Raw genomic sequence first — 21930 nt, 5'->3', positions numbered from 1 at the left:
GAAGTCCAAATTCCAAGAAGGATCACCCAAATTTTTATTAGAAGAAAGAAGAAAGTACAAATCTCTCCAACTCAAAGAGTAGAACTAGGAGAGACAACCAGGGAATCTGGCCACTCCCAGAATTGAAGGCATAGTTTAGACTTAGCTTGATAAGTATCAAAAGAATGAAGAGGCAATTCCCATAAGAGAATAAAATACCTTTACATGTATTATGCAAGGCTGAGGTATGACATATGATCAGGAAACAAAAAGATCACAGAACATGTTTCAGAGTCTCGTCACTGATTTTGCTTTCTGTTGCATAGTTTTTCCAACTGATTCTTGGACCATGCATGCTGCAATTCACTTGGAGAATTAAGTTTACTTGAGATTCAATTACTCGAGTTTGCCTAGATTTTAAACAATACTTCCAAGGCTTCCTCCCAACATGTTAGAATTTACTGTCTATAAAAAATGGAAATGTAGAAATTATTCATGACACTGATATCAAATGACAGCCAAACAAAAAAATCAAATTCACATACTGGCAGATTCTCCACCGAACAGTGCAAATCATTATTTGATGATGCGCGCGCACACGACCGTAATTGATTCATGATAACAATAAGTCGGAAAGAGTGGCCTATCGACCACGCTCCTTGGGCAAGTAAATCCAATGAAACAGGGGGTGCTCCAAAATCCTATGGTTCCCATGCAAAGAGAGTCGATAAGCTGGCTATAGACTTACTGAGTCATTCAAAAATATAACAAATCATTCCGGTGGAACAAAAAGTTTCCACACTCAAAGTAACTACTATTGTTGCTTTTGATATGGGGATCATCAGCAAAGACCCAGCTCTGCTCAGGTTTTCAGGGCCAAGGGAGCCAAGAGTAGCCTGGAGAGGAGCCAAAATTGAAGTCCCTGTTGCATGATTTTATGCGTCCCAGTCCTTGCATGTTTGTATTTTCCCACTGAGAAGGGCCAGGAAGATTGGGCTCCCTAAAATAAAATCATATCGAGAAATTAATCATCGATAAAAATCTAATAGATAATCAAACGTTTATATCAGAGTAACAAGAACATACTGCTGGAATGGCACGTAGTTCAAAACACCTTCCCATGGTCTATCCATATTGATAAGTCCCCAGGTCTGTAGGATTTGCATCATTATCAACAATATATAAACAAAGAAATCAAACTCCTGGTCCAACATCTAGAAAATATCTAAGGCACTGCTGCAGACTATATGATCAAGTCAGATGCCAAGAGGAGAATCCATGTTGGTTCCAAGAAAAGAAAAACAAGTAGCCTTCACAATCTAACGTATTTGAATCTAACATGACCAAAGTGGCTGCACAATGTCTCCTTTGGGTTGATTCTAGGCATTATTGCTCGCCTCCAACTAATTCAAAAGAACAGGAAGATAAAATCATAGCAACCTCAGAACAAGTTCATTACTGACAAAAACTATGTCGCTTAGACCACCATAATGCGCATCACAATCCTAGTTATCTTATATAAAATCGATTCCCATTAAGTAAACAAAAATGTAAATCCTTTTAAGTCTTTTAGTACAGTTGGTTATCTAATGCCTTTTCTCTTATCGCTGTGACAGAGGAATCTATACAAGCATCCTTCACATAAAGTCATGTTCATAGGGTGTAAGGTCATTGCAGCTACAGATTTTCGGTTTGCTTTTCAGAAAACATACTTTGGGCACCTCCATGACTTGCTTATTGAATTTTCATCCAATAAAAACATTGGATCATTGTCTGTTGCTCTTTCTGAAAGCTTCCTACTCAAAATAATATCCCATCATCCATTAGAAATTTCCATTATTGTACTGAGCTGCCATGACATATTTCCCATCATATTCATATAAACCAGTATCATTGAACTATTGCTCAGAACTGGTGCCCTAATCACGCTAGATAATCCAAATAGTCAGCAGTACTAGTTTGATTTGAACTTCGGTTGTGGGTTTTTAATCTTAAATATGTACTGCTTGTTTTCTGGAGGAGTGTGTATCCACAAAGGATTGACTGGCTTCATGGTATACCACATGGAACCTGGAATTTAGGAAAAAATTTAAAAGCATACCTCAGATGTAGCAGGAAATTCATGACTTGTAGTACTGTCAGCCATCAGTCTTTGAGAATAAAAGTTTGATCCTGTTAGTCTGTCCGTATGAAGTTCATTTGATATGCTAGGAAAATTGGAAACACTACATAAAAAATCATTGACAGAGTTGATCTTCAGTAGTCTTACAGAACGTATCAGACACAATAACGATTTATATAAAAAATGCAAGCATACCGCTGAAAAAGTAGATTGTCAGAAACATCAGTAGATAGTTGATGACTAGGGTCCGCAAGGTTAGCAGAAAGACTAGCCTGTATAAATTAACAGTTAATTTTAACCAATGCAGCCTTCCCATTCCTATTTAAACTAACAAGTTTGTGCATTTCATTTTAGAAATTCTAGTTAGTATTTTGGAGAACTGACTTCCAAATTGGTTGGATATACATGGCAAAGCAAACTTTGGGCAGTTTGGTCGTGCTGGTGTAAGTTAAATCCAGCTCCATTATCCGCTGCTTCTACGAATACTTCAGGAAGGGGAGGAAGGGCAACATCTCTGCATGAAGATCCAAATTAGACTCAAGGAGTTAAGGTCCCTAAATATAAAAATATTTATAGGAATAGTATCATTTGATGTCAGACAAATCAAAATTCACCGGTCAGGTGGCACTTGGTTCAAAATTCCTTCCAGAGGTTGACTGGAAATGGGTGCAAAATCAAAACATGGCACCTGTAAAATTTTATTTTGATCTCAACATTATGTAATCTTATATATTCATCGTTTTAATATATGCTACCTCTTTTTATTTCTCATTTGTAGCTTAGGCTATACATGAAACCTACCTCACAAGCGTTGGAATTTGAAACACCAAATCTTTCTTCCCGGCGTGCCTATCAAGATGATACAAATGATGATTAGTTTCCACAGCTAATTTTTTAAGGTTTCTTGCTGATCATAAAACTTGGTATAATCTCCATTTGAGAACATAAACAGAATACAGAAATGTTTTTACATTAGCAACATAGCCAAAACGGGTAGAAGACAGATGACAAAAGGAAAGGATAACAATAAGTTTATCTGCTTGGTTCATGATGCAACATGCTTCTGTAACTTGATACCAAATGGCTCTTTACATACTTACGCAAAGAGATGCACGATGCAAGGAAAAAGAGCAAATGCACTAAGGGCACTCCTAAATAAAGTGATGAAGGATTTATTCATAAAAATTGCATAATCACTTTTTACCATCTTTATCCTTTCTGTTTTAGATACAAAGAAAATGAACACGTCCAATATCTCAAATATCTATAAGGCACCTTCCCACTTTATAAAGTATAATCAAGTCATACACCAATAGGAGAATCTCTGTCATCTTGAGGGCAAGACAAGAAAATATATAACCATCACTTAGGACAGGAAATCTAGTGGCACCCTGCAATTAAAATGACTTCATAGGGTCTCCTTTAGGTTGATTCTAGGCACTCTAGCTTGCCTCCTGCTAAATTATCCTAAAGGAAAGGAAGCCAACTTACAACAATCTCTAGATAGACTCTTAAAATAGAAAAACTATTACGGTCAGACTGCAATAGGACCTTGATCACATTTATCTTATAAAGAATTTATTCCAGAAAAAGGAAAAAACGATTTGGTATAGGCGTATAGCTTCTTACCTAATATTTTCCCTCTCTCATTGTGAATATTTTTAATGCTCATATAGCACCTTAGATGCATTCTATGTTATTGAATTCCAAAAATGAATCTCTACAAGCAGCCTTCATGGCAAGTATCATACGTAGAGCTTGATGCCATTACAACTAAGGATTATTGGTTTTGTTTCCTGAAAACATGAATAGCATAACTCCATTGCTGCTTCTTAAAGTTCTCATCACAATTAAGAAAGCCTCAGATTATTGTCCCTGCCTCTTTGTGAAATCCCTATAGCCACATTATATCCATTATCCACTAGATATCTCCATTGTTGGATTAGTTTCCATCACATTATTTGCCATTGTATTTGTATGAAGACGTCTCATCTAACCATTGCAGCATTGCTGGAACATGGTGCCCAATCAGTGTTATCCAAAAGGTTTTTGATAGTTTGAAATTTAATTATCCTAATCATTTGGAGGACATATTATTTGGTTTCTACATTTGAAATGTGCATTCTACAAATAGATTAAAAGCTTACCTCAGTAGAAGCAGGAAATTCATGATTTGTAGTACTTTGAGTGATCTGCCTTTGAGGATGAAAGCTTGAATCTGTAATGCTGTCCACAATAAGCACATTTGACATTCCAGGAAAACTGGACACCCTACAAAAAAGAAATCATTTGTGGAGTTCATGTTTAGAAGTCTTACAAATGGAATCAAAATCTTACCAATTTTTATCAAAATAATGGAGCCATACCGCTGAGGCAGTAGATTGTTAGAAACTTCATTGGAGAGTGGATGGTTGGGGTTCACTAGATATTCAGAGAGAAGGGCCTGTATAATTGAAGTCAATTTCTACTAGTTCAAGCCTTTCATTTCCAATTCTATTTTAACAAGCTTGTGTATTCCCTATTTGAAGCTCAAGTTATTTTTTTTTTGACAACTTACTTCCAAATTGGTTGGGTTTTCATGGCCAAGTGAATTTTGGATAATTTGTCTATATGGAGGAAGATTAAATCCAGCTCCAATGCCCACTGGTCCTCCAGATGCGTTTTGATGGGCAGGATCTCTACTCGAACATGAAAGACAAAGTTGACGTATTAAAGATTTAGAAGTCTAAAAATATTTATTTAAATTTGTATCATCTCACATCAGACTAATCAAACATATACCGCTGAGGTAACTCTTGGCACAAAGCTCCTCGCACAGGTTGAGGATTGGTATGTTGTGTGAAGGCAAAACTTGGTACCTGTAAAACCTTCTTTTGATGTCAATATTCTGTAATCCTTTATAACATGCTTTGATTTATAAAACCTCTTTGTGTTTTCTCATTTGGAACCTAGCCTATATGTAAAACCGACCTCCAAGGCAGTGGAATCTGGAGCTCCATTTCTTTGCTCCAAGCGCGCCTATTAAGATAATTCAAAGGTTAATTAGCCATGAAAGCAAATTTTTAAATGCATCCCCCATATTTTGCAATACATCAATGATCACATAAAGTACATTATCATTTCCAATTGATGATCAGAGTCTAAGACATTCCCTTTCATATCAGCACTAAAGCCAAAGCAGATATATGTCAAGTAAGAAGAACAACAAAGTACAAAATCAGTTGATTTTCGTAGCTCTTAATACAACATGCTTTCATAAAATAATAAGAAAGGGATACTACATATTTAGACAAGGAAAAGCACCACCCAAAGGAAAAAATGACAGAAAAACAAAAAACAACAAGTTGATTTGCATATTTCATAATTCAACATGCTTTACAAAATGATATTAAATGGTTTTTTACAGATTTATAGTAGGAATTGCACAATGCAAAAGAAAAATAACAAATGCACAGGTGAGACTCCTGAATAAACTGATAAATAAATTTAACAAATAATCGAGTCATAAGTTGATAGAAGTGTATCTATTTTTTTAAATGGTGTAGTAGAGCTGCCACCTCAAAGTTTCTTAGGTATCTTCATATGCATATGTTGATCTTTATATGAAACAGTTGATGATTGCATGTTGTCAAATTAAAAGAATAAATCTACAGCCAGGGTCGGCCCGAGCCCTAGGCAACTGAGGCGGTCGCCTAAGGCCCCGGGCCAATGGAAGGCCCCCGAGAGACTGACCAAAAGGAAGCAAAGGCCCCGATCTGGAGCTGGCTACGAGTCTTCCCCCTTGATGGAAGGGAGGTGGAGAGTTTCCTGGCCTGCAGAGGGGCAATTTGGGATGTTGGGGACAGTAGTTTTGTTTTGGGTGGGGAGAGCGAGAGAGAGAGGAGGGATTTGGTTGGCTTGATAGATGCCTGAAGCCACTCTTATCTTTCATCCCTTCTCTTTTTTGGTTTTGGTCTTGGTTTTCTTTCCCTCGCATTACTCCTGATCCAGCTGGGCCATCCGGAAGAAAGATAGGGGGATTGGAGATGGACTTCTTCGAGGGTGGAGATTCTTTTAGTTTTCTCCTCTCGGTTTCTTCTCCCCTCTTGGGTGGTAGAGAGAGAAAAGGAGGGAGGGGGTTGAATGGCTGCTGTGCTGTGATGTTGCAGTTGCCGCTTGGGTACTTACTTGAAGGGGAGATGGTGGGATGGGGTGAATTTCCCATAATGACCCTACTTTCTCTTATAGAGAGGTTCCTTTATGGACAAATTCTTTTCTTTACCTTGACTATGAAGTGCCATGGGATGACCTTTTCCTATTTGGCTCTTGCTTGACATGGTAAACAGTATTGCCAAGCATTATCTCAGTTATTTAATCAGTTTCATGGCCCTTCATTTAGTATAATTACTTTTATGTGCTTCCATTCAAGAATTATATTAAATTAAAAAGGCTTCTTGTCTATCTTTGTTAGATTCATGTATCTTTGTTAAAATAGTGTACTTCATAGCTATCTATTTTTATAATTTTTTTTAAGTATTTTATATTTATTAAAAAAATTATTAAAAAAAGGCCTCGTTCATTGGATTCGCCTTAGGCCCCAGAATGTATTGAGCCGCCCCTGTCTACAGCTTAAGGTGTAGTGTAGTGTCTTGTTCGCAGGGTGTCAAGTCTATTATGGCTGCAGGCGATCAGCTCCGTTTCCACAAATAATACTAAATACAGCATACCTCCAAGATTATAGAATATCATGAGTTAAGAGTGTGAAGTGCAAAAATTTTGCATTGACTGAGGTCCTTGCACAGTGGGCTAATTTGCCAGCCAAAGATGCAGCATGAAAGTCTTACTATTCCATGGAGAAATTTTAAGAGTTCATTGCAAAACCAATCTTGACTTCAGGATCGACAGGAACAACAGGGAATGATGGCTTTTCTAATTTAATTATCCTATCTTTTGAAGGTTTCTTTGCTTGGTTTTTGAAATAATCAAGGATTAGCTGCCCCAGATTTCTCTTTCTTTTCTGTTCTTTCTTGTCGAGTAAGTTCAGCAAGAGATGAGACATGTTACTTATTTCACTTCAATGCATCCTAGGTAATAAATCAAGCAATTGTCAAGAATTAGCCTAAAGGCTTCGGTGGTTCTTAGTGATCTCTCTTCATTTCTTGTTCTTTTTCTCGTTAGTTTTCATTGTTTTATCTCTAGCTGTTGTTGATAGTGACCTAGAGTATTATCATGTGGGAGTATGGTATGTTATATGGAGCTGGTCTCTTAACAAGGTTGAGTTATTAAACTGAACCAAGTATTATCCCCATCTGAGTCTTCCTCTATTACTGAATGACACTCTACAAAACCTTGATAGTGCTTACTCCCAAAAACCATCTTAAGATAGTTGAGTAAGCAAGGTTTTTCTGGAAGAATCCAAGCCCCACCCCCACCCACACATGCATAAAGAAAAAGAGAGATCTCTGAGCAAGCCTGAGATCTCTATTATTTATTTGCTAAGGAATTTTCGCTCCCCCACCCCAACCCTGCTTTTTCCATTTTTAAGCGAAATTCAAGAATAAAATCTGAGTAACTAAGATGTCTATCATTTATGTGCTAAGAAATTTTCTCCTATGCCCCTATCCCCACCCTGTTTTTTCGATTTTTAAGAAAATTTTATGAAAAGAATCTGAACAAATCTGAGATATATATCATTTATTTGCCAAAAAATTTTCACCCACCACCCTGCTTTTTCCATGTTTAAGTGAATTTAATGAAGAGAATCTGAACCAGCCTGTGATCTCTACCATTTTTTTTTTAAGAAATTTTCTCCCGGGGTCCACCCCACCCCACCCATCCGCCACAAAAAAAGAAAAAGAAAGATGTTCTGCATCTTCTCCCATCATTATTGAGCCCCACATTTTGGCTTTAGTGTACTGGATATCTGTTGCACAATTGTGCCTTCCATTTGCTTTCAAGTTCTTCAGCATGTATTTAGGTTTCTACCACCATCTGGACTCCTTTCGAATTCTTTCATCTTGTATTGGGTTATTGAATGTTTTCACATACCCATTTCCCGTTTCTTTCAATCCTTTTTGCAATGCAAAAACTTTTAAGGCTAGTCCAACCCCACAGAGATCTTTTCTCTGCTCTTTATCATGCTAAACTAAAGAGTTACAACCAAGGTCCGCCGTACCGGTACCGGTCGGCGTACCGGTGGCGGTACGGTACCGGTACCGGTCGGCGTACCGGTGGCGGTACGGTACCGGTACCGGTCGGCGTACCGGTGGCGGTACGGTACCGGTCCGGTCCGTACGTACCGGCCGGTACCGCGAGCCAAAAACCACAGCGCCTCGCGCTGTGGTTCATTAAAAAAAAAAAAAAAATTCGTACCGGTTTTCTTGTGGTTCCGGTACCGGTCTAGGACCGGACCGGTACGGCATTCCATGGACTTACAACGGTCTTTCTATATTTAGCCTATCAGAATGTTGATGCGTGGGCTGTTTGGGGTTCTTGATCTTTTTAGATTTGAACAGCCATTGTTAGGTTTCTACTACTTAGCTAAGTCAACGGAACACTTAAGGATCTTCAGCTTCAATATTCAGTAAGATCTCTTGACCAAAACAGCCCAATAAGTTATTAAGTTTCCATTTCTTATGGTGTTACAGCTGTCTTATTTAATTGCTGGAAAAGAACTTTTCCTATTGCATGATGTAGGCAATCAGCAGCACCCACACATCTTTAATCCTAATACCATAATAACATCATCTTAGACTGAGAATAATTATATGAACTGAAGCACAACAGAAAACATAGAAACTTTCTCGACCTTTTAGAAAAAGCCGGAACAGAATTCTGAAACGTTCAAAACAGCTGTGTTTCCTCAGCTTCAAGCAAGAATAACACTCAAAAAGGTTTTAGGAGAAAGTGATGGACATTCAAGGATCATGCAGATCAAAACAATTGCCTCTAAAATTATAATGCCATAGGCAAAAGAAATAAAGGACAACAAATTTGCATGTCTAAGCATAATCTTATTTTTACATGAAGAGAAGTAGTATGATGCATGTCTAGGGATATCAGTGGGGAAAGAGCTCCGAATATTTTACCCATCTCCGAACTGAATAGAGCGGTTTTAACCGAAATTAAATGAGGATGGTTTCGATGATGGTTTTAAAAATCAAAAACCATTCGGTTTTAGTTTTGGTTTCGGTTTTAGTGTATTCCCCGACCCAAACCTAAAACCAAAAACCGAACATACCCGATATTTCTTAGTACCCTTTATATTTAGTATAAATCCTAACCCTCTATCCCATTCAATCTAGATCGTCCATAGACCATAGATGGGTAAATAACTATATGGACAAACCCTAGAGGCTAGAGACAGCCTTTTTCCTCCCTTCGGTTCTTCGCGATTATTGTATTTGTTGGATTTATTTTCTTTGATGTAGTTGGACTTATTTTTAACTTGGATTATTGTGTTTGTTAAATGGTTATATTATTATTTTAGAATTATTGAGATTGTTAGATGTTTGTGTTATTATTTAGAATTATTGAGTGTGTTGGATGGTTGTGTTATTATTTTTGGATCTATTTATTAGTTGAGTTGGTATGAATTATATGAAAATTATAGATAATATCTTTAATTTGGATATTTATATATGGAAATTTTGAAATGAATAAAAAAAGTTAAAATGGTTTTTGGTTTTTCAATTTCAATTTCGGTTTTGCGGTTTTTTCTTCGGTGTTGGTTATAGTTTTTTATTTCAAAAATCATTCAATTTCGGTTTCCAATTTGGGGAGCGGCGGTGGATTTCGGGTTTGGTCTCGGTTTTTTCACTAACCGCATTGAATCTGCTCTGTTGACATCCCTATGCATATCACATGTCGGTATATATGGAATTCCAAATCCAGCAACTTGTTCTTCAATGTTAGAAAGATACAGATAGGAGGTAACTATATGGAACCCTGTACCGAACCGGCACGGTTCGGCACTGTTTTTTGAAAAATGGCGTGAACAGCTCCGATCCGGGTGGTTCAAAGTGGAACCTGTGTGTACCGCTTGGCACAGATTTGAACCAGTTCGAACCGGTCCCCCTTTCAATATCTTAAAAGGCTTGAATCTTAGTCTATTGAACCCGAATGAACTGTCCGGTTCCTCCCATACCGAACCGGTAGCCAATCGGCATGGGTCCTAGTACCGGTTTGGCTAACCTTGCTACCTAGTACCTAGTATATGAAAATTTTTCATTAGCTCTGCAAATAAAAGAACTAATACTAGAACAGATGTCTATCTATCAAATATTCTAGAATCCCAAAAAGGTAAAAAGAAAAATCACTCATAATTGATTCAAAAGAAAATAAGCAGGCTTGAAGAATGAAAGAGTAGAATCACCTTCTGTTCGCGTACAAGTTGCAGAGAATTGTGCAATATTTCCTCCTTCACAATAATCTCAAATATGTCATCTATGGCACCTGGGTTTCTCCAATGGCTAGGCAGTCACACAGAAAATTTAAAACATCAACACTTACATCTCATCATTTAATGCTAAGATACAATATCTAACCAACTGTAGTAGTAGCACTAATGAAACAGAATGTGCCCTTATATACTATTTATTATGTAGTTGACAGAAAAACCAACTGATATTTCAATGACTCCCATCCAAATTACCTATATATTCATTGCTGACTTCTTTAACTCTCAACATTGATCAGAGCCATTACTAGAGCCCTTAATTTTTGTTGCACCAAGTTAAGACTAACTGAGGATACTTTAATCCGGTGGACATGCCCTATGACCTAGTCCATGGCTGGTTGATACCAGCCCTACCAGTTGACATGGTTTTCCAATTGTAACAGAACAGTACAACCTGCTACAGGCCAACACATACTTGAAACCATGAGCCACTTAAGTTTTCTAATCATTTGAGTATCCTACCCGAATTTCAAATTTTTTTATATCTACAGAAAACACATATTCATAGCCATAATAATTATGAAGCCGGAGAAATTACATAACAAATTATGGTAGACTTGATAGCTACAGCAAAATTAATACCTAAAATATCTAGCACTTTCTTTTAGACTGTGTTAACTTTTTTTATGGGGTATTCAAAAAGTGATCCATGGAATACCAATCAGTATACTGGCACACAGGTAGACTACCATGTGCTGGCCAGATCGATTCGATAGCTACTAATTTTTAAATTGTTTTCTCTTCACTAGTAAGAACCTAAAGCTCAAGCTGGTGACACCTTCAGTTTATTTTATGTAATAACTCTTTGAGTTTCATAGTGATCAAGAGCAAATGCCCATAAATATGCTTATTTTCATTTTTTTAATTCCAAATAATCTAAGTTCTTTTCAAATACCATAATCTAAACTCTATATGCTTAGTTCAGGTTTTTTACATGTCAATTAATTTAAGCTTTGCTTGTTTCCAATTTTTCTTCATATTTGGTACAGATACCTTGTCTGTGAATGCACTTTATTAGCATTTATGGGTTTACAAAAACATCCAAAGAATTTCTTGCAAAATAGAGTACTGATCAAGAGATGAAGCATATAATAAAGCAGAGCATGACATTTGACATGTCTTATATGCATTAGTCATGCATTGAAAATTCTAAATACAAATACATAAGAACCTAATTGAAAAAGATCTATCTCACATAACGATGTCTCTACAAGTCCTTAGAGGGAAAAACCACATTAGATTCCTACATATTTGGTTTCGTAGGTTCATACATATGAAACTAAAAATTTTCACAAGAAGATTCTAACACTCTAATGGGTATTGATATGAGCTGGTTATCAATGCATGTGCAGCAACATCTCAACTAAAAATTCTAAATTAAGGATTTGTTCAAATGCAGTTTGAGGGTTTTTTTTTTTTTTTTTTTGGGGGGGGTGGGGGGGGGGGGGGGGATGTTGGTTTGTATATTAATTCAGTTAGAAATACAGAGGCCAATGCAAAGCACATGATGAAATTATAAAAAAGTGAACAAGTAAATGTGTAATGTTCTAGTAACTTTTAATTTTGTTGAACCACCCTAGGGAGTAATGACGGTTGGCTACTAGGGGTAAAGATTTGCACCCAAAAAAGGAGTTAAATATCATGTACTGATGGTGCAAACTTGGTACCTTGCGATGTTAAGCTGTGAAGATGCTTGGTATATAAAGATTCGTCGTACCGGTACCGGACCCCGTACCGGTGCTACACTAGCATAAGTGTACCGAGTGTCGGTACGGTACGGTACGCAGTACGCCAGACGTACCGAGTATCGGTATGCCAAGCGTACCGGTACGTACCGAACCGGTATGGTACGGTACAGCATACTACATACTAGCAAATAGTTGGTAGTGTGCCCAAGTCTTGTGTTGCTAAGGCATTTGCCTAATACAACTGGTCCTGAGAAAATGTGATCCACACGAGAAGAAGCAGGAGAGATGGTTATGATCTTAATTAGATTGAAAATCTTTCGCAATCAATGTTGGGTTGACAAATATACTCCAGCTTTTCGCTACCTACCTTTCTTGCTCCTCGCTTCGAGAGAGTTGCATCAAGACGGGCGCATTCAGTAAAAAAAGTGAGTATCTGTTAAAACAACCTTGAGGTTATGGCAATAGTCAATGGGCCAAGTCTCCTGAGGAGTCTATATCTGACTCATAAGAGACCATACAAGCGATGGACAGAAGCAAGGTGAAATTGGTCGCATTATGAAAGTGGATCTATGCCACCACATAGGGAGATGAAAACAGAGTTAGACATGAAGTATTGAAGACTACCATCTTATATTCAAAATTAATAATAGTAGTATTGTGCGCACTGTTAAAATTTGATGATCAAGATAAATAAAGGATTAGTAAATGAGCACCTTGTCATTCGACTTATTTGTTAGTTTAGATCGTTAAAACATTTCAAATTGTTTTAAACTCAATCATAAGTAGTGTATTCTATATCGAAAAATATTTTTTTGATCATAGCTTTTGCTATGACATGAATAGGTTCACTCACCTCTTCGCATAAGATGGAACCTACTATGTTGCGATGAGCACAAAATGCACTAACGCAAATTTACTTCCAATCATAAACTTCAAAGGTTAAATTGTGCATTAAGCTTCTTCCGTTGAAGTTCTCGAAAATCTAAAACCTACAGTAGATTGTACAGTGGTATATACCTTCCATTGTGTTCTAATTCTTAAGATTGTAGTTTTACTTCAATCAAGAGGAAAATATAAGAAGTAATTAGCTAATAGACCAAGACAATAACAAATGTCAATCAAACAAGAACATCCGTCCATCAATGGAAAATCAAGACCTTCTGTAATGCCTTGTTTCCTTATTTGATAAACCATTATGCATTGCTTATGCTCCCTTTCAGTGCCTATCTTTGGTGTAAGATATACTAAAAAGAGCAGCCTTCAACCTCATACTGGAATCAATCCTTTTGTAGATAATCGTATTACATCATAACGCCAACTTTTTCCGATAAATCCACCAATCTACCCATGATGTTGCTCCCCTATTTTGCCTACTAAAATTGATGGATCCAGATATTTAAAACTGAGGACCTTGATGTTATAAACAATGAAAAGCTAATAATAAATTCTAGGTAGATCCAACCAGCACCCGACCAGAAAAACGACCTGACATGGCCCAAAACCCCCAAAGTGGTGGGTTGAACATGGGCAATCTTAGACCCAAAGCAAACCTGGGTGGAATTGCAGTTAAGCTGAGCCTACTTGACCACTTGCAGCCTAGTCCACAAAGTCACTTGCATGTCTAAATTTGCAAGAGCTTTCCACTCAACAGTCCTTTATAAATAATATTAAGTTGAAATCTAGGCATTTATATGCAAAAGCATGTAGTGAAGCAAAAGAAATTTTAGATGGACAAAAGGTTGATAAAAGGTTATGGTAACACCTCAAGTTCCTGTTTACTGCATCAATTTTCTCTTGCAATTCTCTTATCCGATTGCAACACTCCTGCATAAGAATTTGGAAGTGTCAATTGAAGTACTGAAAGACTGCATTGCTGATTTGGATTAATGTCTGCAAAAGAAGCTTACTTCAACCTCCTCAGATCTGCGGGGACCATAAACAAAGCAAATTAGGGAAATAAAAAATTTGAGTAATGGAGCTCTTATGTAGTAAGCAATGATATAAAGAAGAATTCATACCCGGACATATTATACTGAAGCAGACTGTCAGTACTGATTTCATGACCTTTCTTTTTATAGGAATTTTTCAGACACTGCCACCAATAAAAGGAAGGGTGTAAAAGTACTACTAGATACAAGATCTGAGTTTAGAAATTATATATCAGAATATTAAATGCATTTATCTGTCAAACAGAATAAGTTCAGATCTTACATCAATAACCTGACGCCTCCTGTAGCAATCACGGGAAAAAGATCTAACATTAGAATGTCATCTATTTCATCAGATAAGAAGGTAGCTACGTGCTCATCAAGGGAAGTTAAATGCAACATACCTCCTTTCTCGTATAAGAGGATCAATATTTGCAAATCTATCCAGAATTGCTAGCAGGTTACTGCAAAACAATAACCATCAATTATAAGTTTATAACACAGTCAGCTAATTTGGATGAGTTGACAATGTTGTAAGGAAATAGAATCATACATTATATGTCAAGCATATAAAAACGACAAATTTATGCATGTACAAATTGTATAGACAGGTGCAGACAGACAGACAAGTGTGCACATACATGGTCATAAATATGGCCATGAGTAAAAAACCAGGTTTTAATAGTAGAACATGAGCTAAGTAATACTGTCCTACAAGAGGGGCAATGGTTCAGGTTAGTTGTGTCAGGCTGAAGTAGGTTTGGGTCAAAAAACTCCCAACCCATATCCACCCATTTATAAACAGGCCGATTTCAGGTTGACCCATTTCTGGCTCCAATTTGAAAATGGCCAATCAAAAATTATTTCTTTTGGATGATTCGTGCGGTCAAGGTCAGGATCTGCTACGCCTAAGAAGAAATGAAGGATAAATATAAAAATGATAGCTTTGATTTTGGGGGATTTGTGACTGAGTGTTAGGCTACTCTAGCTTTCATCGACATCCATGATCCAACAAATGTTTGCTTTCTCGCTGCTAGTAGGGAAGAAGGGTAAACTTCAAGATTTGAGGATGACAATATTCGATGCTAGCCTAAACTTCATCAATGTCCAAAACTCACTAAATCATTGAAAGAGTTGCTTCTTGACTCCCTGGAAATCATCAATTTGCCATAAGCACCGTCCAAATCTAGCAAGCCTGTAAGAATCTATTTGCACCCAAAATTTAACCTAGATGGATTATGATGCATCGACCAAGATTTTTTTGGAAATAAGTTATGCATGACAGTGTGAAAGAATCTCAACTGTCCACTTGTCAATCATACAAGAGGCCATGTGTAGATAGTTTAGCGCTGGAATTAACTTCCCAAAGGAAGTTATCAAGGCACACGAGACTTGTTTGCATGAGTATCACCCAAAAAAGAAGTTATTCAGGTAAAGGAACCACAGGTAACCACCACCTTAAGGAAGTTATTACTTTGAATTTGCAAGGTAAAAGGAGGAAGAAAGATTCGCTTGCACTCTTCCTCAACATATTTGAACTACATTACCTCCACTAGGCATCCATCACCTTCTACCTTAAACTTTAATCCTATGAAGCACTTGGTCTAACAATCCCCTCCTAGAATTCAAGGATCCAAAGCATTTCTTGAAGCTGGAATATTTTCTAATCATAAACTGATAAACAGATGCAGATCCAATTCTGCCTGAAGAGTGAAGATCTAATTTACTCTGACACGAATGTCGACTAGTCCATAAAGCAAAGGTTCAATCCATCTCTGCATGGATGTTGAGGAACCCATAAATTCTCCATTTACCCACAGAGTGTAGGGTCAGCATGCCTGACCATGGAGTTCAAGTTATTTGTAAATTTGGTTGTGGACATCTTTCTAGAATCAAGGAAGAGGCACAAGTCTCACCTGCAAGCAAAAGAGTCGACTTACTCCTCTTACATGGGGATCGAGTAATAGTTGGTCTTGATTGGAGCAGTAAAGTCGAGTTATTCCTCCCCCTCTTGTCATGATTAACTCTTTATATATATGTTGTATCACAATTATTATTATTTAAATCCATTTATTTTTTCTTCTATCCTCTCTTGTTTTATTTTCTGTAGACCGACCACTCAGCAAATATTAAGTCTTCTTACTTGAGAGTTGAGACATGAAAAAGGAACTAAATATCTCAAATCAATTTAAGCCATCATCGATCATGAAGGGTGATTTTTAAAATATGCCAATAAAGTCGCACAAAATGGGCATGCAATAACATAAATTTAAGGGCCAACATGCATATGAAACATATTTTGCCAATGAAGTATTGGGATGCAAAATTGGCATGAATTGATTGCATTCCAATTTTTGACATGTTTTGTATCAGTGCATGCCATATATGCCCAAATATTGGCATGAAATAACACGATACATGCTATGTCAATTCCAAGCTAGTGTTTCACCAATCCATGCTCAATAATTAGCGGTGCTATCAGGTCAAGTTGGATCTACTTTTCACTACTCTCGGAGCGGTAGCCCGATTGTGGGTCTAAATTTTTTCCAAAACCTATCCATTGAGGGATCAAGTTGCGTCCAAGTTTGGGTAATAAAAACGTGCAGGTCCGAGTCAAATAGAGGGTTCAGTTCAGGTACCCATCAAGTATCAAACATTATTCATTGAAGAGTTAATCAAGTTAAACAATCTATGCTTTGAAAAATTTATCAAAGAAACAAGCAATGACAAGTACTTGATGATTAACCATATAACAGTTGTTGACAAAAAGTTGAGAAGATGACTAGCCTAAGCATGCGACCTGGGCGCATAGGACTCTGGTCGCAGGTGGCCTAGAGGGGTGCACCACATGCAAGGGTCTAGCTCACAAACCGGGCAAAAAGGATGCACATCCCATGTAGATGGGCCATGGCTTACACCGTGCATGATCACCACAAGGGGGCCACTGATACATGATTGAGCTAGCAGTGAGGCTACGACGGGATGAATCGGCCCAACGAGCGTTGCAAGGTCTCCACGTGACCTACAAGCAAAGGAGTTGATTTACTCCTCCTTCTACATGGGGATCGAGTACAATTAGTCTTGATTGGAGCAGTAAAATCAAGTTATTCCTCCCCCTCTTGTCACAATTAATCCTTTTTATATATGTTGTATCACAATTATTATTATTTTTAAATCCATTTATTCTCTCTCCTCTCCTCTCTTTTTTAATTTTTTATACCAATTGCATGACAAACATTAAGTCTTCTTACTTGAGACATGAAAAAGGACCTAAATACCTCCAATCAATTTAACCCATAGTCAATCATGAAGTGTGATTTCTAAAAATATGCAAATAGGGTCGCACAAAATGGGTAGTCAATAACATAAATTTAAAGGTCGACCTGCACGGCATGGCACATCATGATTCAAGACATATTTTGCCAATGAATTATTGGTGTATGCAAAATTGGTATGAATCAACTGCATTCCAATTTCTGACATGTTTTTGTACCAGTGCATGCCATATATGCCCACATATGGCATGAAACAGCAAAACACTTGCTAAGCCAAATGCCAAGGTAGTATGCCATGCTCCAATCCATGCTCAATAATTAGGGTGCTACCAGGTCAGGTTGGGTCTGCGTTTCACTATTCTCTGACCAGTACCCCAGTTGTATGTCTAAATTTTTTCCAAAACCTATCCATTAAGGGAGCGGTTTGGGTCCAGGTTTGGGTAAGAAAAATATGCAGGTCTGAGTTGAATGGAGGTTCAGTCCTGGTACCCATCAGCTATCAAACATTATTCCTTGAAGAGTTAGTCAAGTTAAACAATCCATGCTTTGAAAATTTTATAAATGAAACATGCAATAACAAGTACTTGATGATTAACTATATAACAATCATTGACTAAAAGTTGAGAAGATACACTTAAGACAATTATAAATACCAAAACATGTTCTAACGTGTCAAGCAATACTTTTACTTTTTTATCCATCTAAATTGTAGAAGAAAACTTAATATTCCAAGAGCTTAGAAATTGAAGGATATAAAAATTAAACTAGCATTATATATGTATATACTGGGTTCGCAGCTTTGAGTGACAGCCCTGCCAATAATTGTTATGTTATTACCTAATATTTTAAGTGCAATGGGAATACCTATTTCTATAGGGCCAGCCAGTAATTAAGGACCCTTGGAGACCTTAAAACTAGAGCTGCAAACAAATTATGATCCTGGCCCGACTTAGTTTCATGCTTGGTTCTTGATTTTGCATCCAAAACCAACATGTTACCTATTCAAGCTATATTGGATCAGATACATGGAAAGGATTTTAGACCCAACAAGTTATTTGGGTCGAATCAAGATCAAGTATAATCTGGATGCAACCAAAGTATTCAAGTCTGTTCAAGTCAAGTATGCAGTTGAGCTCAAGTATTTAATTATTCTTTTATAAATTAAATTATAAATAAAACTAAAACCTAACTTTAACATGAATTTTTATTCAAAAAGTATTTTAATTTGATCCAAGAAAAAAGATGATTTTTAAGATATGAGTTTGCAAACTACAATTTTTAAAATATATATTGATTTACTTGAATATATTGTAAATAAAGAATCCACTAAACAAACAATCAACATCTAAATAGAATTACATAAAAGTACAAGGAGATGGGGTTGTCGAGATGAACATATAGCGATTAGTTTAAATAAAGGTTCATTCGATGAATCGGGAAAGACATTTAGTTGCAGGTCAACAGTCAGCCTATCTTTGATCCTACAAGGATTCCTTGATTGTACCCAACAAGCATCCAAAAGGATAGAGCAATGGAAATGAATGAATTAGAAGTTCAATATAACTCCGTCCAAGGTACTTAAATCTCAATATATCAGCAGTTGAAACTAAGATGAACCAAGATCTAACCGATTGGTAAAGGGAACTAAGTTTTTTCGAGACATTTGGTAAATCCAATATACCAATCAATATCACTCGATACCAATTTATATCGGCCGATATAACATGGCCAAGATTTTGTATATATCATATAATGGGAATACCTAACAAGTGAAATGACAATAACAAGCCTTCACCTAGTGTGCACTTCTCCTAGAATTAGTATCTCTGCAATCTTGTCTCTCTTATCTTCCTTCTCCATATTTCTATTTTCTTTTTTCCCCATGCTGCACATGGGATAGCGAGTCGTACGAGCCCATCTAATCACGGCCTGTCATGCCAATCATGGACAGCCATGGTTGGAGAGCCGGCCCCCTCCAGTTCACTCACGAATTGGAGAGGCTTCAAACATGTTCACACCATGAGGCATGGCACAGGTGACCAATTGGATTGGTGATGACCAATTGGATTGGTGAAAAAGAATCATATCCACGCCATAACTGACCTAAGCAGATCATTATATAAATCATAGAAGAAATCATCACATATCAAAAGATAAATATTTGATCTCCCAACTCGTTTATAAGACCAAAAAAAAAAAAAAACATTTTTTCACAAACGTAGACACAGATATATGAAGCATTCAGTTTATTTGCTGATGTGCATTGGTGAAAATTTTAACAAACTTCGCATTTTCTTCCAGCGGATCCAGTTCAAGAAAAGCAACATCTAATCCATCAGAAAATCAAGGAAAACTAAAAGTTAACCAATTCAGGTATGCATCCATCATCGTTATATGTAAATTGAAATAGAGAGATTAAAAAAAAGGCACAAGATCCTCACGTGTGTTCGCCGAGGACCAGCGAAGGCTCTCCTGTTGGAGGGATAGCGATGTGGACAATCTCGGCATCGCAGAGGATTGAGAGCTCCCTCACCTTCTTCTTGATACCATTCCTTCGAGTCAGGTAGCACTGCATCCGAGCTTGCTCGGTGGGGTGGGGCTGCAGCACGACCTTCTTCCGCGGCATCTCTCTCCTCTCTTCTGCTACCTTTTCGCCATGATTCTTCTGGTTCTGGGGAGGCCGAGGCTAGCCATCTCATCTCCCATTTATCGATGGAGGCGGCCTCGAGGGCATTAAATCTACTCATCCGAGGGCAGAGGACAAGTGATGGTTCCGATGAGGGGATGGAATGGCAGCAGGAGTCGGGCATGAATGCAGTGGACTCGAAGCGGAAAGGTAGAGAGCGTGAGTTACAGAAGCCGGCATTTTCGCAGTTGTCAAACGCCGCGAGGGTGGATCACTTCGTAAAAACTGTGGGTTGGTGGCGTGCCATTGGTGGAAGGTAATAATATCCATAACCACAACAATTACTCCCTTCAATCATCATCATCTGGTATTTAATCCCAGTTAAGAATTCCCATCCCATAGTTTTCAGGTTATTTAATTTGTGTCCCTAGCCCTGCACACATTTACACCCGATGGAGACAATATAATTTTGTACAGGCACTAGTCCATGTGTGCAGTATAACTGGGATGCCAAACCTATATCTGTATGTGCAAGGGTTAAAATTAAATATAATTTTGTACATGCACTAGTACATGCGTACAATATAACTGGATGCCAAATCTATATAAGTATGTGCAAGGGTTAAAATTAAATACTAATGGTCAAAGAATATGGTGTAAAATGATGATAAAAAAAGGACCGGATATTAAACTCTTCCGATGAAAATTTCTCTCGGACCTTAGTTTTATCTAAAAAGACGGCAATTCGATCAGGTATCCCAGATAATGTTATATTTATCTTTTAGTCCCTTACTCCTTGATGTTTAACTATATGCTCCTCTACTTTGGTTAACCTATTTCATACGAAGTTCTATATGTTCAATGGATAACCATGCTTCCTTTTGGGAAAAAGAATCATGATTCACAGAAAAAAGGAAAGAAGAAAAGGAATTAGGAAGTAAATTTTTGGTTGGTGGGCCATAATCATTATATGGCAATAATGATTGAGAGTGATTTTTGATAGTTCTTAGACGATTTTTTTAGTTAATCATTTATTGATTGGAGTATGGTTTCTATCAATTTATTTCAATATCCCAACTAGAGTAGGAGTGGCTTATAAGTCTAAAAAGGAACGAGAGTTCCTACTATGGCTATAAGTTGTGTTTGAGTAAAAATTCTTCAAGCAAAAGCTCTATTATTTATAATAATACCAAATTGAGTCTTAATAAGCTTAGAGAAGAACCTATTCAAGAAAGACAATGGTGAGGAAGATGACCTCTATCATCAAGCTTTATGTTATATTGTGGCGGCTAACCTTCATTCAACCATGGCAAAAATAAGACTCCTTCAAAAAATTTCTAACAAATAATTTTATGCTATGTCTGAGTACAAATAAAAAATATTTGTGTCGATATCACCACTAGTACAACCTCACCATATTGGTGCCTTTTAAGTAGAAAAAAATAGAAAAATAATTATAATTTTTTCCCCTCTCACTTCGGACCCCATCTATTACCACCCCCTTGATCCTCCACTCTAACATCTCATAATTGCCTCCCACCTTGCCATCATATTCACCTCCTCATTTCATGTGCATCTCTAGCTTCACTCCACTTTCGTTCACGGGCAAGAGAGGATGATCCAATTGAGGAGAAGAAAGACCTTCCTCAACTGACGCAACTCAAATGTCTTAAAATAGAGTAATAGAAAATAAGGCATGTTATAAAAGTAGGGTTCTAAGTCATCTTTTTTTAATTAATTTTCATAATAAAATTGGTTGTTGCAGATCCTAAACATCCACTCTTAAGATCTTGAACCTAAAAGCGAGGAGGATCGTACTCTTAAATCAAAAACTACTTGGTTTTGATACATCTTTCTCTCTTTAACCCTATCTTC

The 21930-nt window shown here is 37.2% G+C and overlaps 1 protein-coding gene across 1 annotated transcript; it reads right to left on the bottom strand.

Annotated features, from left to right (window-relative positions):
• Positions 1 to 428: 428 nt before the first annotated feature.
• LOC103704915 lies at positions 429 to 20332 on the bottom strand. Its single transcript, XM_008788424.3, has 19 exons — positions 19871 to 20332; positions 14559 to 14618; positions 14438 to 14456; positions 14245 to 14318; positions 14134 to 14149; positions 13989 to 14050; positions 10455 to 10551; positions 5072 to 5119; positions 4883 to 4959; positions 4659 to 4779; positions 4468 to 4544; positions 4249 to 4372; positions 2903 to 2950; positions 2716 to 2789; positions 2486 to 2615; positions 2297 to 2373; positions 2081 to 2204; positions 1066 to 1130; positions 429 to 979 (listed from the first exon to the last, which is right to left on the bottom strand). Exons 1-19 carry the CDS (start codon positions 20053 to 20055, stop codon positions 850 to 852), a joined length of 1608 nt encoding a protein of 535 aa, XP_008786646.2. The 5' UTR covers positions 20056 to 20332; the 3' UTR covers positions 429 to 849.
• Positions 20333 to 21930: the final 1598 nt, after the last annotated feature.

Source organism: Phoenix dactylifera, chromosome 8 (genome assembly GCF_009389715.1).
Source record: "Phoenix dactylifera cultivar Barhee BC4 chromosome 8, palm_55x_up_171113_PBpolish2nd_filt_p, whole genome shotgun sequence".
Classification (NCBI taxonomy): Eukaryota; Viridiplantae; Streptophyta; class Magnoliopsida; order Arecales; family Arecaceae; genus Phoenix; species Phoenix dactylifera.
This window is presented reverse-complemented; position numbering and strand designations above follow the sequence as displayed.

Excerpts from the sequence above, each read along its gene's own strand:
- LOC103704915 (XM_008788424.3), bottom strand. The coding sequence starts at position 20,055 with ATGCCGCGGAAGAAGGTCGTGCTGCAGCCCCACCCCACCGAGCAAGCT. Across the intron at positions 4,780-4,882 it reads TGCCAAGAGTTACCTCAGCG|AGATCCTGCCCATCAAAACG; the intron begins GTATATGTTTGA and ends ATGTTCGAGTAG. Across the intron at positions 1,131-2,080 it reads AATTTCCTGCTACATCTGAG|ACCTGGGGACTTATCAATAT; the intron begins GTATGCTTTTAA and ends CAAATCCTACAG.